General features: G+C 39.9%; 1 protein-coding gene across 1 annotated transcript in view; it reads left to right on the top strand.

Moving 5' to 3' along the window:
- The window catches only part of LOC134346195 (kelch-like protein 1), a 462,134-nt gene that overhangs the window by 394,091 nt on the left and 48,540 nt on the right, over window positions 1-19,503 (top strand). The window contains exon 7 of the mRNA XM_063047509.1: window positions 2,825-3,049. Within this exon, the coding sequence (XP_062903579.1) occupies window positions 2,825-3,049 (225 nt within the window). The remainder of the gene's footprint in view (window positions 1-2,824; window positions 3,050-19,503) is intronic.

Genomic DNA, 19,503 nt, shown 5'->3' with positions numbered 1-19,503 from the left:
GGACTCCTGCATCATTGGTCTGGACCGGCTGACCCACTGGTGGGCCCATGTGGATGCTCCAGGGGCAACACTCTACCTCGGCTCTCCAGCAGGGCAGATCCAGGAAGTGGACCTGGTGGGGGCAGTAACAACCACCACCGGTCTCACAGTGGCCAACCACAGCAGACCCTGTAGCAGCCCAACACAGCACAACGGAACCGAGGCAAGCTGTGGGAGTGGCAGCACTTCAGGTGACAGGCGGCTGCAAAGTAGACCTCCCCACCATGGACCACGAGCTGCTGCCATACAGGACCTTGCCAAATGGAAAGGAACACAATTTTTCCTAGTCGATAATATTTCATTAAGTTTCATTCATGTCAGCAGCAAGCAAATTCCATATCAGAACCGCATTCTGAAAATCAGTGTGTCTGCGAGATCTCTGAAAAACAGACACAAAATGCTCGAGGAGCTCAGCAGGTCAGGCAGCATTTATTGAGGGAAATGAATAGTCAACGTTCTGGTTCAAGACCCTTCATCAGAACTGTGCAGACTGACCTGTGAATTTTCTCAAGATTTCCAGTACCTGCAGATGACTCTTTTGCATTACTAGATATCAGGCTGATCATATTGCTCATGTTTTTGTAGTGGAACGATACAGATCTTCCAGACACAGATGAAATTGAAATGCACTGAACCATAACTCAGACTGTAAGAGTATGCAGACTCAATGTAAAATCAACATATAATTAAAATCCCAGATGGGATTGTAAGAGTTATAACAATAACATCTGCTTTACATAGTTTAAATTTTTATAACTTAGACCTGTAGGAGATGAAGATCAAAATTTTCAATTATGGAAATGGAATTAATCTCTAACAAGTAAGTTGTAAATATGTTAATCGTACAACTTGTTGATTGTAGAGATGTTCCAGATTTTCTGGAGATATCCACATATTAAGTATTTTCTCTCTGTTGTATGGTTATATTGTTGCTGGTTTCTAGAAAACTAAACAAGGTTACAAAAACATATGCAACAATGAAAGACAATACTCATGATTGTACAGAGTAGAAATTATCCAGAGGAAATAATCATTCTGCTTATTAGACAAGAAAATATCCACAGAGAGGCTTTCTAACTGGATTAGCTTGTTTAGTTTGACTTTTTCAACAACAAAGTAGAAATGTTAATTTACCATATCACTATGCACTGTATGCCCTGCAAATACTGTCTTTTTATGGAGTGTGTCTTGTGCTTCAATAGCTGCAATGCCAAGCATTAACCCATGAACTATCTCACTATTCCTCTTTTGCATTATTTGTTCATTTATTGTTGTTCCATCTTATAATCATTTATTAAGCCTCTCTTTCTGTATTGCTGCCACAAAACAACAAATTCCACAACCAGTGTTAGTGACATAGCCTTGATTCTGATTCTTTGTAATTTTAAAATCAAAGTTATGATTAAGGACATTAATACTTAAATTTATAATTCTGTCTGCTAACAACTTTTAGAACATGCACTTAATTAACACAATGTTATCCATTAAGATAATACATGTTTTGTATTGATTAAGAGATGCCTGCATTTATTGCCCATCTATCTGCCTTTGAGCTGATAATCAATCATGTTGTTAGATTATGGACACACCTATGAACCAGGAATGGTTTCAAGGATTCATAGTACAGGTCGACCTTCACTAATCCGACTACCTGTAATCCGGTTCCTTCGGTAATCTGGCACTGATTATGCTTAATGTGATCCTTCTGTAATTCAGCATTTTCACAAATCCGGCACTGCTCAGGTTCCATTGGTGCCAGATTAGTGAAGGTCGACCTGTACATGTATTATCCAGTATGTATGCAGTATACAACCCTGAGATTCATCTTGCCACAGACAGTCACTAAACAACGAGTACAAAGGAAGCATACAAGGAATTGCAGATGCTGGGATCTGGAGCAAGAGACAAACTGCTGGAGGAACTCGGTGGCTTGGGCAGCATCTGAGGAGGGAAATGGACACTTGAGATTTCCAGTCAAGACCCTTCATCTTCTGATAGAAGATAAGAGACCAGTTGAAGGATCTTGATTCAAAGGGTTGACTGTCCATCTCCATCCATAGACACTGCCTGACCTGCTGAGTTCCTCCAGCAGTTTATTTGTTTGTTGATTAAGAATACCAGATTGCCCCTTCTGAAGTACAGTAGTGAAACAGATAGAATTTAATTAAGACATTTTTCTTTATAGTAATTTTCTGATTTATTTTGTTACTAGAAATTAAATTCCCTTTTTGATAAATATAGTTAATCTTATAACTAACTTTCTCACACAAAGAGACACTGGAGGACAGATGATCATTAATTTGGATGAAAGTAGTAGCTTTAGGAGCTTCCTAAAGTAGAGGGATGCAGAGATTTAGTGAAGGAATTTTTTGAATTGTGAACTTCAGATTTGCAACAGTTCAAGAAAGAGCAAAATTGTAAATGTGAGCAGATTTTAATACTTAATTAAGAAAGCATGAACATTAACTGAGCCTTTTCACTTCATACCTTCCATTTTCTGTCATATTTCATTGATTGTGCACCTGTAAGTTTGGAAACCCACAACCTTTTTTTCCGCTGTTAATTAAAAGAATATCAAGTACATTAGTCAGTAAAAGCTCCAGAGAAATGTGAACACTTGGAGAAATGCCAAAAGCTGCACATGAAAATATCCTGATGGATTTTAAATGAGCTTTCTTCTCTCTGTGTTATAGGGGGATATTATTAGGTTGAATGTGATGTATGCATTCAAGATTCCAATGTACTCCTTTACATCATGATCTTGTCATGCTAATTGTCTTATCAGGTGCCACTACAATAGAAAAATATGACCTGCGAACAAATACTTGGACCCAAGCTGGGGTGATGAATGGCAGGAGACTGCAATTTGGAGTAGCTGTCATTGATGATAAACTTTACGTGGTTGGAGGCAGAGATGGCCTGAAGACTTTAAGCACTGTGGAATGTTACAACCCCAAAACAAAGACTTGGACTGTCTTGCCTTCTATGTCAACTCATAGACATGGACTCGGTAAGTAGTTTTGGTGATTTCAGATGTATTCCTGAGAATGATCAATCATTATTATAATGGGCACTTGCCCATATTTTGTTAATGGTGGATGGTCTCCAATGAGAGTGCCCACCAACTCCACTATCCCCTTATATAATCACTCAGTGCAGCAAAAATTAACATCAAGCATTGATATCAAACAAACTGGAATTGTATTGCTAAAAATTTAGAAGACTGTGAGATGGTTTTACAATATTAAGTGCGCAGTGGACTTGGAAAGAAATTATTCCTGCTAAGATTAGGACTGTTAGCCTATAAACTGAAGCCACACTTTTGCATAACAGGTTGGTGGAGGTTTGGAACTTGCTGCAAATGGTAATTTATATGTTGTTAATTTTTAGTCTGATGGATTAATAATAATCAGAATAACTTAGGGCTATGTTGCAATGTCATATTTTCTGAGATATTATGGATCAGTCAAGATCTCAGTGGAAGCCAGTGCAAGCTGATGCGGCTAAAGACCATGTTGTTGAGGTGTCTGCTTATCCATATTTATCAAAATGAATTGTTTCCATTAGTTGCTCATTTAATATCCAAGAATATTAATTTATTGAAGAGGAACAATTTCTTACTAAAACTATTTTAGGTTTATGAGAAGGCAGGAGAATGGTTTTGAAGGGGATAATAAACCAACCATTATGGAATGGCAGAGCAGACTTGACAGGCCAAATGGTCTAATTCTGTTCCTACAGCTTCCAGTCATATAGTTTATTTCTAGTCCATTTCCACTGGCAATGTACATTTTATCTGAGATGTATTCATTTGGGAAAGAGATATTCTAATTCCTTTTCTCACAGCATTGCTAGCAGAAACAAGGAACATGGAGTTTCACTGTTGTCAATTTTAAACTGAGCAGACCTCCTTTAAATGACCCTTTCCTTCATTTGAATAAAATTGACAGAGTTACTTGTTCCAGACAGAAAATGCAGAAGAACTTTTCTGAGCTAAATGCAAAATTCCCTGAAGGCTATTATAATTTCTGTGGCAGTCAAAGAATAATTTCATCTCTCATCAGTCTTGATTTACGGAGAGTGGGAGACATACAAAATGAAGTGATTTAACACCAACTCCCAATATCCATCATGAATTCTGGATTTTATATGAAAACAGGATTGAATATAAAATATTCCAAAGTTTGGCCAAATGAATATGCAAGTGGTGTAGAATCTACATGCAATCAAGATTGCAGTTTGACAATGCAAGATTTTGAAGTTTTATTTTAGTGCCTGCAGAGCTCAATGCATCAGGCAATACAGAGGAAAATGTTCTGAGATTTGCAGATTTTGGTTCTTGTTTAAAAATTGCCATTGATAATGCTATCACAGAAGCATTTAATACACTTGTATCAAATTAATCTGGCTAACGTTTTAAAGGAGGTACTATCTCGTCTGTAATAGCCTATCATTTGCATATGTTCAAAGCGACATGCAGTATTTTATAATAATTGAAGAACCAAACCTTGAATATCTATAAGGATTTTGTTGGTTAATTTGTAAGATGCAATATTTTGCCAAGGTGTGGGGGTTACATTTTACCAATCTGAAATAAGTTTGCTCTTCATAATTTCAACCAGGGTTGAGCCAGTGAAGCACAGCCAACAAAAATTGCAAGGAAGTCTAGGGAATAAAAAGATATAGACAAGATATAGGTATCAGTGACATTTATTGCCCAAATCTAATTTTCCTTGAAATGAATAGGTTGCTGCCGAGGGCAGATAAGAACTGACATCATTGCAATAGGTTTGGAGCTGTGCATAGGCTGGACTGGGTAAGATGAACTCAAGAACACTGATGAGCAAGATAGGATTTTACAGCAATCTGATACTTTAATGGTCACAAATACTATCAATGTTAAATAAATTCTACTTAAGATTAATTATGCAAATTCCTCACGGTGGCTGGTGGGATTCCAATCCGTGTTTTCAGGTCAAATATCTAATGAAGCAAAGCCAGTGGATTAATCTCCATGCAACCTCATGTCATAAGTACCCTGGCTAGAATTACGCCTTTCAATTGGATATACTTTTTAATTGTTAGTCTATGCGATGTGAATGCTGCCAGCATTTATTATCCATCCCTAATGATAATAAATGCCAGCAGTATTCACATTGCATACTGCTAGAGTGTAGTAAGTCTTAAAAAGATAGGTGGGTGTGCAAAGATACAGAGAATAGTCTGAAGAAAGATGACAGGTTGCCATGATGGAATTCTCAATTAAAGTTTGCTGTCCATTAACTAAGCCATTGCAGAACTACATTGCTTACTTCCAAGGATTTGTCCAGGATGGCCATGAAATCACAAGGCATATGATGTGGCTCTTCTTTCTTCACCAAAAAGTCAAGTTTACATTGATACCTGATTCGTGCATAGACATATCTATCAAAGAATAATGTCAAGACAGTTTTACATGACAAAACCGAAAGAGTCAAAAATAAAGACAAGAACTTGTGTGGAGTGTGTTATGTCCCTTTAGGTTGTTGCAAAGTATTTAAGTATCTTTAAAATATAATGACCTTTGTACAACAGGAGATGTGCAGGAAAACTATCACCTGTAGTACTGAGATATTATGTGGACATTATCTTTAAGGACATCAGTAAAATGTTCAAAATAAATTTCATTGTCTAAGAACATATGCCTCACCCTATATAACCCTGAGGTTCATTTTCCCGTAGCACACTCACCAAATCTATAGAATAGTAACCATAACAGGATCAATGAAAGATCAACCTGGGGGAGACCACAAACTGTGCAAATGCAAATATAAATAGATAGCAATAAATAATGAGAAGATGAGATAATGGGATAAAGAGTCCTTAAAGTGAATTCTTCGGTTGTGGTAACATTTTAAATGATGGGGCAAGAGAGCATTGTTATCCCCTTTTATTCAAGAGGCTGATGGTTGAGGAGTACCCCAAGACCATAAGACTCTATGATATAGGAGAAGAATCAGGCCATTTAGCCTCTTGAGTCTGTTCCACTATTCAATCATGCCTATTTTTTAAACCCTATTCTTCCACCTTCTTCCTATAATCCCTAATCCCCTTATGAATCAAGAACCTCTCAGTCCCTGCCATAACTGCACCCAATGATTTGGCTTCTGCCGTACTCTGCAGTAGCAAAATCACCAAATTTACCATTTCTGAATCATCTTAGTTTTAAAGGGTCACCCCATTATTCTGAGGACATGTGCTCGGATCTTAGACTCTGATACTAAAAGAATATTCTCTCCACGTCCACACTGCCCAGCCCTTTCATTTTTTTTAGATTTCAATGAGATCCCTCCCTTATCCTTTTGAAATCCATCATGTACAGGGTCAAAGTCATCAAGTGCACATTATACATTAATCTTTTCAGGAACAGTACAGTTTTCCTTGAATATGGGGTCAATATGGCTTACATAAGTTAGAATTCTCCTCCGTGTTTTGATATCAGAGTTACACAACATGGAAACAGAGCCTTTGACCCACTGACCATCAACTACCCATTTACACAAAACCTACACTAAAAAACATTCTTTACGCCCGACATTCCCATCAACTCTCCCACACCCAGGTTTTACCACTCACTCAAACACTGGGGGTGTTATACTGTGGTCAGTTAACATCCCATCCTACAAATTATTGGGATAAGCAAGGAAACTGGAGCACCCAAAAAGAACTACACAGTCACGGGAAAATCATACAAACTCCACACAGACAGCACCAGAGTTTGCGATTGAACTTGGGTTCTGGCAGAATAAGGCTGTGGTTCCATCAGCTGTGCCAATGAGCCTTCCATAACCATCCCTTACCTTGTACTGTAACATCTTAAGCTCTGCAAATCTCCAATATTCAAGCTGGGTCTCCTGCAAATTCATTTTTCAGTGCCTTAAGTATCAAAGTCAAGTTGACACGCAAAATGCTGGAGGAACTAAACACGTCAGGCACCATCTTTGGAAATTAAAAAGTAGTTGGCATTTTGGAGAGAGTCTCTTCTTCAGAAATGGAAATGAATGGGGAAGACACCACAATGAAAGGTCAAATTTGAGTTTATTGTCATATGTACATATGGGAGTTAGATATGGCCCTTGTGGCTACGGGGGTCAGGGGGTATGGAGGGAAGGCTGGGGCGGGGTTCTGAGTTGGATGATCAGCCATGATCATAATAAATGGCGGTGCAGGCTCGAAGGGCCAAATGGCCTACTCCTGCACCTATTTTCTATGTTTCTATGTATGCCTAGGTGCAATGAAAAACATACTTGTAGCAGCATCACAAACACTTGATGTGAGATAAACAGCATTCATGAGAGAAAAAAATGAATTTACCATTAATTATACACAAGATTTACAACAAAAACACAATTAGAACTAATCAAAGGCTTCAAGTCCATTGTAGTCTAAATATGGTGTAAATATAGTTTGTTCAGTCAGGACCCTCATTTCATCTTTCTCTCCTGAAACCTGTTTTCCTTTCTTCAGAGTGTGGCCATGTGTCTAATGTCTTTTTTTTATTCCACCTGATAGCAATCCTAAAAATCACCTTGAGGTTTTTACTACTGTAAGCTGCTCTGTCACCCAAAACACAACCCTGGAAATAGTAGATAGCATTGCAATAGTTTAATTCAATCTATAAATCTTTTTTATACACCTTTAACTTCTCAAAGCATCACTCTGTACAATGACTCTGTTTCAGCAATTTTGTTATTCCTGAAGACACCATATTAAGCACAAAAGCAGACAGTTAATCAATCTTTATAAAATTACTGTCAGCAATTCTGATGAATTCTTAACAGAAGTATGTATAGGAAAATGGGGCCAAGGTCAGAAGAGTGACTGCTCTTTTAGAGATCTAATTACATGCCAGCAAATCAAGTTGTGGCAAAGAGGTAAAAAGTGGTATTGTAGCAATTCCCATACAATGGATTTTCAATAAGTTGATGGACACATTTATATTCTGAAGCAGGGTTGTTCAGGCTTACCAACATTTGTACAGCCGTTCCTTCAAGACAACAACAGGAAATAAACAAAGATCAAGTTCATCAGCACAAAGTGTTTCTAATTTGCAAGAGATGGGTGTGATTATAATGTTCAAAAGGCAGGTACATGGACAGCGATGTTTTAGAGCGATATTGCCCAAATGTAGATGAATGAGACTAGCTTAGTCAGACAGCTTGGTCAAGCGTGGACGTGTTGGGATGAAGGGCCTTTTTCTGTGATACACAACTCTATGACTCTATGGCCCTATTTTCCAGATTGGAGACATTATTCAAAAGCCATGCCTATTCTTCTGTGCCTCTGCATTCAAGTCATTAACCTTTAGAATGATTCGCAGAGAAAAAAAGCATCTAAAAGCAAAATACTAGAGATTGAAGAATAATTAAGTAAAGGTTGGGCAGCGTCTCAGAATCAGGATCAGATTTAACATCACTAGCATATTTTGCTTTTTTGTGGCAACAGTACATTGTAATACATAATAATAAAGCAGTGAACACAGTAAATATATAATTATAATTCACAATTTTTATTATTATGTATTTATATGTGTGTGTGTATATATATATATACATACATACACACACACACACACACATACATATATGTTCAAAGTACATTTATTAACAAAGTATGTATAAATTATACAACCTTGAGTTTTTTTTATTCTTACAGGCATCCACAAAACAAGAAATTGGACAGAACCCAATTCAAAAAAAGACCGACACCCAATACGCAGAGAGAGAAAAAAAACACAAATCTCTAAACAATCAAATCAAGCAGCAGCATTCAGTATGAAAATGAGTCCATAGACCCTAAGCCCGGAGCAGATGATTAAATAAGTACTACCAAAGAAGTAGTGAGGTCATTTGTTCAATGTCCATTCAGAAATCTGATGGCAGAGGGGAAGAAGCTGTTCCTGAATTATTGACTGGGTACCTTTAGGCTCCTGTACCTCCTTCCTGATGATAGCAGTGGGAAGACCATGTACTGGGTGCTCTTTTGTGAGAGAAACAAAATCAGTGATTTGAGTGGATGACTTTCCTGAAAATGTGATGGTTTATCCTTTAAAAATACTTCAGAATAGAAAACAGCCATGTGATATGGTAATCACCATCCCACGTTCAAGTGCAATAGAAATTGTTTAGTAATGTCACATATACTGAGAAACAGTGAAAAGCTTATCTTACATACTGTTCATACAGATCAGATCGTTACAGTGTGCATTGAGGTAGAACAACACAGAATAAAGTGTTAATGATGCATTTCATTGTATGTTTCGAAGTACCTCTGATAAATAAATAAATGCAATTCTGAACACCTGTAGTTACAACCATGTGGGCAGAGCAGCAGATGGAGTATAATATCCTAGGACATATCCATTGCCTATTTTTTTAAATTGCCTGAAATTTATATCGTTAATTGTACTTTCTTCGCACTGGCATATAGTAAAAGCTGCACATTGAATTCACTGGCACTCACTTTCATGAACCTAAAAAAAGATATTCCATGCATATTTTTTGAGAGCCTCTAATTGTGACATCTATTTGGAATGTAAAAGGAAATTAGGGACTAATTTAGACCCAGTCAAACCAGTCACCCTCCATTGACTCTGTCCATACCTCCCACTGCGTCAGGAGAGCATCCAACGTAATCAAGGACCCTGGACATTCCCTCTTCCCTCCCCACTCATCTGGCAGAAGCTACAAAAGTTTGGGAACATTGCCATCAGGCTCAAGCTTAGCTTCTATCTTGGTGCCATAGACCCTTGAACACTAAAGATGAATTTTTGATCTTTCAGTCAAGTTCATGCCTCTTGTACCTTATTTGTCTACCTGCATTGCACTTTCTCTGTAACCGTAACACTATACTCTCCATTTTTCTTTTGTCTCCTTTTGTGCTACATCAATGCACCTAAGTGAGGTATCATCTGTATGAATGGTATACCAACAAAGCACAATACCTTTGTAGATGTGACAATAACGGACCAATTACCAATACACTATTTAATATCTTAAAAGAAATATATTACTGATAATAGGCTGATACTTTGAATAACAAACAATCTGCTAGAGGGAACTTAGCAAGATTGAGCGACATTTATTGGGGTTAGAAGGAATACTTGACTTTTCATGTTGAAACCATGCATCATCCCCAAGATATTCTGAACATACATCCAAGGGCCCTGTCCAAAGTAAAGCTGGCCGCCACCTAGTGGTTAAACTACTCAATGCAGTTAGTGAGATTTCCTGTTCTGGTTGTATCAGGCAAAGGAAATGAAAATGAGTTCCAGTGTTCCCTTGGGCTTTTGGCAATGTTCCTCACTTATTAATGATAAAAACAATTAACAAATGAATTATCTATTTTATACTAATGCAGTGAAAGCTATTCATATATCCAGAGGCACAAACATAAGAGATTCTGCAAATGCTGGAAATCTAGGGAAATACACACAGAATGCAGGAGGAACTCAGCAAATCAGGGAATGTATTAGAGCAGTATACAACCTAATAAACCTTCTCTCCAATGCACCACGTGTATCCTGAAGTATGGATACCAAAATCATGCACAATACTCCATTTGCAATCTCAAATGCAGCATATAAAGGTACAGAAAAATGTATACTTTTATATTTTGCACCCCTTGCAATAAAGGCAGCACTCTATCACCTTCCTAAGCACCTGCTGTTCCTGCAGATTAACTCTATGTGTTTTATTTTCTAGCACCCTCAGATTCCTTAATACCATAAAATGGATTCTTGACCTCATAATCTACCTTGTTATTATGGTCTTGCCCCTTATTATCTACCTGCACTGCATTTTCTCTGTAGTTTTTGCACTTTTTTCTGTATTCTATTATTGTTTTATCTAATCCTACCTCAATACACTGTGTAATGGTCTGATCTGTATGAAGCCTTCCACTATACCTCAGTGCATGGGACATTTCCAATTCCAATTACAGATCCCTTTATACTTCAACATTTTGTAGTCTTATTCTATATAAATAATAATTTATTTTTAGTTCTTCATTCCAGAGTGAATAAAGTCACACTTTCCTCCATCTGCCGGTATTTTGGCCGCTTATTTATACCTCTCTGCTGTACTTTCTTCAAGTTCATGTTTATTGTCATCTGACTGTACAGATATACAATCTGTTACGTACCCCGTAACTGGGTTGCCAAACCAGCAGAAATGGATCACTCAGTTGGAGTCTGGAGTACTAGAACTAAGAAAGTTTTATTAAAGAAACAAGCAACACAGTAATCGAAAGGATAATAAATGCAACAATTCAACAATGATAACCACACATGTGCACAGAATTAAGATAACAGCATCAATCAAGCTCTATCGTTGTCTAGGGGTAAATGACCAATTTCAAAATGACTCAAAGTTCAGTCCAGTTAGTAGTTCAGTTCGCAGTAATCGTTGCCATGGCGATGGACAAGGTGGGGGGAGAGAGACAGAGAGAACAGGAACAACTCATCATTCAGCACAGCTTCACTCACAGACCAGCGAGATTGCTCACGAGCAACTTTTGGGCGGGTCCTTGGTGATGTCACCTGAGGTCACCGACTGTGACCCCTCCTCCAGATGCGGTCGATCCTCTGCAGTGAACCCGGCACCCAGGCAAGGGCGGACACACACCGGGTTCCCGCTGATCGTACCTTTCCACCCTTGTCGTTGTCTGGTACTTCTCACCCACTCGTGAGAGGCGCACCGCTTCCAGGGTCTCGTTACCTCAGGTGGCGTGTCTCTTGCCTTAGCGAACCTGTCCCTTTTTATCCCCCTGCTGGGGTATCGCCTGTCCATCACTTCAAACAGTTCAGGGTTCAAAGGGGGGAGCCGCTCCAGACAGCTCTCCCTCCCACATCCCTTCATTACACATCTCCAGACGCTGCTCCATTGTTCCTTATCTCTCCTTCCCCTGAGGGCAGGTGGCAGACCAACTGCTGATGCCACTGATGCTAGCCCAGGCCAGCAAACATCTTAATTTTATGTGTATTCTCGTAACAAATCAAACAAAACAACCTTCTTCCAGAACATGGTGTATCCATTAAACTTACTGAATATCATACACAGCACAAAAAAACAAAGTATTATCACAAATAAGTGAATAAAATATAATTCAAAGGGCATGTAGTGCGGTAAATAGTACGTTAAACTTTAAACAGCTTGTTGCCGTAGTGATGAGACCACAGTGGTGGCAGGGTATTCATTTGTTTCACAGTCTGAGGGTTGAAGCTGTTACCCAGTCTGGCAGTCCTAGTCCTGATGCTCCTGTACATCCTTCCTGGTGGTAGTGGTTCAAAGAGATTGTGGGATGGGCGGTAGGCATGCTTAACAATGCTTTAGTCCCTTTGTATACAGTGCTCCCAGTAAATGTCACCAATTGGGGTGGGGGTGTGGAGGGAGACCCTGATGATTCTCTTAGTGGTTTTCACTCTCCTCTCTAGGGCCCCGAGGTCCGATACCTTGCAGTTTCCATACCACACAATGATGAAGCCAGACAGGACACTTACAATGGTGTTCCTGTAGAAAGTTGTCAGAATAGGGGCAGGAAGCCTTGCACACCTCAATCTTCTCAGAAAGTGTAGATGTTGCTATGCCTTCTTGAGTATTGAGAAGGTGTTGTGCAACCAGGTTAGATCATCTGTGGGACAGGAAGGAGTGGAGATGGCATGATAAGTGTATCCATTTGAGTAGTAGGCAGACTGAAAAGGGTCCAACGTAGCCTGATAGGTGGGATTTTGTATGATCCATTACCAGCCATTCAACTCATTTCATGATCGTTGAGGTCAATGCCACTGCATGATAATCATTTAAGCCAGTCACTCTCTTGGGCACCAGACTGATGATGGTTGCCTTGATGCCCGCAGGGATAGTTGACTATTGCAAAGAGGTGTTAAAGATGTTTGTAAAGACCTCTTTTAGCTGGGCCACACAATCACTCAGCACCCGACCAAATATGCTTTCAGACCCGCAGTTTTGCGTGGGTTTACCCTGGCTGGAACCCTCCTCGCCCCAGCTGCAACCAGACTGGGTGCCTGTTCCTCAGGGGGTGAGGGGGCTTTTCTTTATGAAACACCATTCGTTCTGTCAAATCATGCATAGAAGCCATTCAGCCTATTTAGAAGAGAGGCTTTTCTGTGGTTGGTGTGCAGACTTTTAATCAAAGTTCCCTGTAAATTTTCTGTGAGTACTTTTGCTTTGCCTTCCTGGTGGCACGTGAGATTGTGGTTCTTGCTGATCAGAGAGTTGTCTGAAGGCAGAGTCCCAATCCCTAAGATGCGCATGAAGTTCTGAATTCATTGATTAGAAATGAGGGGAGATTGGAGAGAGGTATACGAAACTATGAGGAGTTTAGATAGAGTAAATGCAAGTAGTCTTTTTCCATTGAGGTTGTGTGAGACTAGAACTAGAGGTCATGGGTGAAGGGTAAAAGGTAAAATGCTTAAGGGGAACATGAGAAAGAACTTCTTCACTCAGAAGGTGGTGAGAGTGTGGAATGAACTGCTATCAGAAGTGGTAGACATGGTTCAATTTCAACATTTAAGAGAAATTTGGATAGAAGTCATCTATTGCATCCGGTGCTCCCGGTGCAGCCTCCTCTACATCGGGGAGACCCGACGCAGATTGGGGGATCGCTTCGTCGAGCACCTCCGCTCCGTCCACCACAACAGACAGGATCTCCCAGTTGCCATCCATTTCAACTCTGCTTCACAATCCCATTTGGATATGTCCATACATGGCCTCCTCTACTGCCATGATGAGGCCAAACTCAAGTTGGAGGAACAACACCTCATATACCGTCTAGGTAGTCTCCAGCCCCGGGCATGAACATTGAATTCTCCAACTTACGGTAATTCCCTCCCACTCCCTTCCCACATCCCAGTTTCACTCTGCCCCTTCCTCCAGCTGCCTATCACCTCCCTCTTGGTTCCGCCTCCTTCTACTACCCATTGTGCTTTCCCCTATTTCTTCTTCACCTTTCCTGCCTATCCCCTCCCTGCTTCCCTTCCCCCCACCCCTTTATCTTTCCCCTTACCGGTTTTTCACCTGGAACCGACCAGCCTTCTCCTTCCCACCCTCCCCCGACCTTCTTTATAGGGCCCTTGCCCTCCCCCTCTTCAATCCTGATGAAGGGTCTCGGCCCGAAACATTGACTGTTCGTTTCCACGGATGCTGGCTGATCTGCTGAGTTCCTCCAGCGTGTTGTGCGTGCTGCTTTGACCCCAGCATCTGCAGAGAATTTTGTGTTAACCATTGTGGATGAATGGTTTTGAAGTTACAGATGGTGCTTGCAGTGCTGCCCCAGCACGAGTACAAAGTGGGATGTAAACAGTGACAATCACAATGGCAGTCAACTCACTCAGTAAGTAGAAGGGCCTGCACTTCACCATTAAAAACTCTGCTTTGAACAGTAGACTGTTACTGCTGAGACATTCACACCCCAGTTCTTGTTGATGTAGACACGCCGACCTCCTCCATAGCTTTTAATGGAGATTGCAGCATTTCTGCCTGCCTGAAAGGAGATTAGATTTCATAACTTGCTCAATGATACTTTTGTATTATCAGGATATTTGGCCACAATACACTCATTCTTTCAGCCAAGATATTAATGTAGACTATAAATATTCGAATCTTCGCCTGACCCCCGTGGCACACTACTAATTACTGATGCCAATCAAAAAATGATTCATTTATTCTAGTTAGCCAACCCTTGTATCTATGCTAATATATTACCTTCATCATCTGTTGGGGTGTAGATTGACAGAAGTAGAAGATCCTCATTGATCTGTTGTCCTCTTAAGGATGGAGCTTAATCTAGAGTATAATTTTATAAAATTATAATTATTAAACTAATTGTATGGTTTTTAAATTAGATTCATGATCTCAGTGGTGCCTGTAACCTAATAAAGTGGCTACTAAGTGTATGTCGTAGTCTTCTACTTCAACGTTCGATGTTCTATGCGTTCAGAGATGCTCTTCTACACCCCACTGTGGTAATGCATGGAAATAAAATTTGCTGTAGCCTTCCTGTCAGCTTGAACCAACCTGGCCATTCTGCTAGAACCTCTCTCATTAACAAGGTGTTTTTGTCCACAGAGCTGCTGTTTACCGGATGTAGAATTTTTTTTTTGTTTCATGCCATTCCCTGTAAACTCTAGAGACTGTAGTGCATGAAAATCCCAGGAGATCAGCAGTTTCTGAGATACTGAAACCACCTCTATCAAACACGAACAATCATTCTGCAGTCAGTCATTAAATCACATTTCTTTCCTATTTGGTCTGATCAGCAACCGAACCTCTTGACCATGTCTGCATGCTTTTATGCATTGAGTTGCTGCCACGTGATTGGCTGATTATATATTTGCCTTCAAGAGCAAGTGCACAGGTCTATTTAATGAAAGGGCTACTATGTGTACCTGGTTGCAAACAATACTGCAACAAATTTTTATTTATATAGAACTTCCAAAATAAGGAGCCATCTATCTAAAACTGAATTATGACTTACAAACTGAAATGTTAACGTATACATCCTCAGTCAAGGTGGTGGATATTAAAGACCACAACAAATGGAGAGAGTTCGAGAGGTTTAGAGAGGGAAATTTGAAACTTTAGAGCTTAGGGTCGTGTGACTGAAGAAATGATTGCTAGTGATAAAATAATGAAATTTTGTCAGAACTAGAGATTGCAGAATTACAGAGGGATAAAGTGATGGAGGAATTCATAAAAAAGGGTGAGGATTTTTAAATTGAACCAATATATATGTTATTATTATTCACAGAGCCATGTTACCTAGGAACTGATAAAGGCCTCAGAATGCTTTTACTTGCAAGTTGGTACAGAAGATAATTGTACTGGAGGTCAGATGCAGTTAATTCCTGACCTCTTGCTCTGCCCTAGAAGTGCCATTGAAACTAAAAATGCATTGTTAGTTGCAGAATCATACCTTATCCCTCTGATGTATGTACTCTGGCCTCAGGGACTATTCATTAAAAGGGTAGATTTGGATATGTTTGTTTTCACACTATTTCACTTTATATTTCTCTTTTTAATGAGTGAGCTGTCAGAAAGCCATCTGTTCCAATTACGGTGGATTCCTGTTAATTGGGCCATTGGTTAATCAGGACAGCCACTTATTGGGACAACTCTTAAAGTACAAAAAGTAATTGAGAAAATAGCTGAGATTCCTTTCATTTATTTGGGACACTACTCCACTTAATTGGGACAGGAGACTGTTGCCGAACAGTTTCTAACTAGCATCATTTGCATGCACTTGTGTGGACTTTGGATACTACACAGTGCTTAGATGGCAACAGTTGCATGTGTATGTGGTGTTCATAAATCAGTGATTTTTGTCACTGGTAGTTGGTGAGAAATAAGCAGTAAGACATTTCAGAACTGTTTTGCTCACTGCATTTTCAAGCATTGAGGTTTGAAGATGCCAGAAACAGACTGGAATGAAAATGAATTCATTTCACTACTTCAACAAGTTAGGAACTATGAGAAATTTGAAGATATTGACAATCATCTTGAATGTTACAATGAAAATGAAAATTTGGGGGATGGAATTGTCAAAGTTGTTGTATGAAGGCAGTCCATTGTAAATGACTAGACATAGGGGTTGATTTAGGTCATTCGGCCCATCGACTCCGCTCTATCATTTTATCATAGCTGATCCATTTCTGTCTCTACCTCATTCTCCTGCCTTCTCCCCCTATCCTTTAACACCCTGACTAAACAAAAACTGATCAGACTCCACCTTAAATACACCCAATGACCTGGCCTCCACAGCTGCCTGAGGCAATGAATTCTAAACAAATTCCATCCTGATGGACATTTCCCTGTTCTGAAGTGTGCCTTCTGGTCCTAGACTCCACCACCATAGGAAACATCCTCTTCACATCCACTTTATCTAGGCCTTTCAACATTCAATAGGTTTAAATGAGACCCCCCCCCAATTCATCTAAATTCCATCAAATAAAGACCCAGAGACACCAATAGTCCCTCATAAGATAATCCTTTCATTAGCAGAATCATTCTTGTGAATCTCCTCTGAACCCTCTCCAATTCCAGCGCATCCTTTCGTAAATAAGGGGTCCAAAACTGTACTGCACGTGAGGCCTCACCAATGTCTTATAAAGCCTCAGCATTACATTTTGTTGTTGTGTTCCAGTTCTCTCAAAATGAATGCTACCATTGCATTTGCCTTCCTCACTACCCACTCAACCTACAAATTAACCTTCAGGGAATCCTGCACAAGGGTTCCCAAATCCCTTTGCATCTTGGATGTTTGAATGCCCTCCTGGCTTAGAAATAGGCTATGCTTTTATTTCTTCTACCAAATTGCATGACCATACACTTCCAGACACTACATTCAATTTGTCACTTCTTTATCCCGTTCTCCTAATCTGTCTCAGTCCTTCTGCATCCTCCCTACTTCCTCAACATTACTTGCCTGTCTACCTATTTTTGGATCGTCTGCAAACTTGGCCACAAAGCCATCAATTTCATTACCTAAATCATTGACATACAAGCTAAAAGGAAGTGGTCCTAACACCTACCCTGCAAATCACCATTTGTCCCCAACAGCCAGCCAAAAAGGGCCCCCTTTATTCCCACTCTTTCCTTCGTGACAGTCAGCCAATCTTCTATCCATGCTGTTGTCTTTCCCGTAATAGCAAGGGCTCTTACCTTGTTAAGTAGCCTCATGTGCAGCACCTTGTCAAAAGCCTTCTGAAAATCGAAGTAAACAACTGACTCTTCTTTGTCTATCCTGCCTGCTACTTCCTCAAAGAATTCCAATGGATTTGGATGGGCAAGATTTCCCCTTAAGGAAACCATGCTGACTTTGGCCTACTTTTTAATGCGTCTCCAAGTCCCCCAAAATTTCATCCTTAATACTGGATTCCCAACACCTTCCCAACCACCGAGGTCAGGTGAACCGGACTATAATTTCCTGACTTCTGCCTGCCTCCCTTTTTGAAGAGTGGGGTGACATTTTCAATTTTCAAGTCCTCCAGAACCATGCTAGAATATATTGATTCTTGAAAGGTTGTTATAATGCCTCCGCAATCTCTTCAACTATCTCTTTCAGAATTGTGGAGTGTAATCCATCTGGTCCAGGTGACTTATGTAGCTTCAGACTTATCTGTTTCCCAAACATCTTCTCCCTAGTAACAGCAGCTGCAATCATTTCTGCCCCCCCCCCAACACTCTCAAAATTCCGACATACCTCTTACGTGTTTCATAGTGAAGACTAATAGAAAATACTTATTCATTTCATCTGCCATTTTCTTGTCCCCCATTACTACACCTCCAGTGGCCCAATATTTCCCCTCCTCTTTCTTTTACTGTTTATGTATCTGAAAAACGTTTGCTATCCACTTTGTTATTGCTGGCTAGCTTACCTTCATATTTCATCTTTTCCTGCCTTATGTCTCTTGAATTGCCTTCTTCTGGTTTTAAAAGCTTCCCAATCTTACTGGTTTTTGCTCTATCATATGCCCTCTTTATTGCTTTTATTTTAGCTTTGACTTCCCTTGTCAGCTATGGTTGCAAAATCCTGCCTTTAGAATGCTACTACTTTTTTGGGATATATCTATTCTGAGCCTTCCAAATTGCTTCCAGAAACTCCAGCCACTGCTGCTCTGTCATTATCTTTGCTGGTGTCTCCTTCCATCATCTTTGGCCAGCTCATCTCTCATGCCTCTATAATTCCCTTTACTACACTGTAATATTTCTTCCTTTCATATTGTAGGATGAATTCTATCATATTATGATCACTGTCCCCTCAGGGTTTCTTTACCTTAAGATCTTTAATCAAATCCGGTTCATTAGACAATTCCCAATTCAGAATAACTGATCCACAGTGGTCTAACCACAAGTTGCTCTAAAAAAAACCTTTTTGTAGGCATTCTACAAATTTCTTTTCTTTGGATCCAGTGCCAACCTAATTTTCCCAATCTACCTGCATATTGAAATTTCCCATGAGTATTGTAACATTGCCCTTTTGACATTCCTTTTCTAACTCCCGTTGTAATTTGTATCCCACATCCTTCAGCTAATTGGAGCAATGGCTTAACTGGGAAAATATATACTGGTTCTGGTATGTTCCGATTAACTGCAATGCACCCTAGTTGCCTCACAGCTTGGTCTGGAGGCTTCCAGGCACACCATATGATCACAAGTGATTTGCAGAGGGTTGTAGATTCAGCCAACTCAATCACGTTCACCACCCTCCTCGCCACTGAGGATATCTTCAAGATGCAGTCTCAAGAAGGCAACATCCATCACGAAGAACCCTCACCATCCAGGACATGCCTTCTTCTCATTACTACTCTCGGGGATGTGGTAAAGAAACCTAAAGACACACACTCTATGATTTAGGAACATCTTCTTCCCTCCTCCATTCAGATTTCTAAATGGTTTACAAACTCAC

Source organism: Mobula hypostoma, chromosome 5, assembly GCF_963921235.1.
Source record: "Mobula hypostoma chromosome 5, sMobHyp1.1, whole genome shotgun sequence".
Taxonomy (NCBI): domain Eukaryota; kingdom Metazoa; phylum Chordata; class Chondrichthyes; order Myliobatiformes; family Myliobatidae; genus Mobula; species Mobula hypostoma.
Note: the sequence above shows the minus strand (reverse complement) of the source record. Positions and strands in the feature narration are given on the sequence as shown.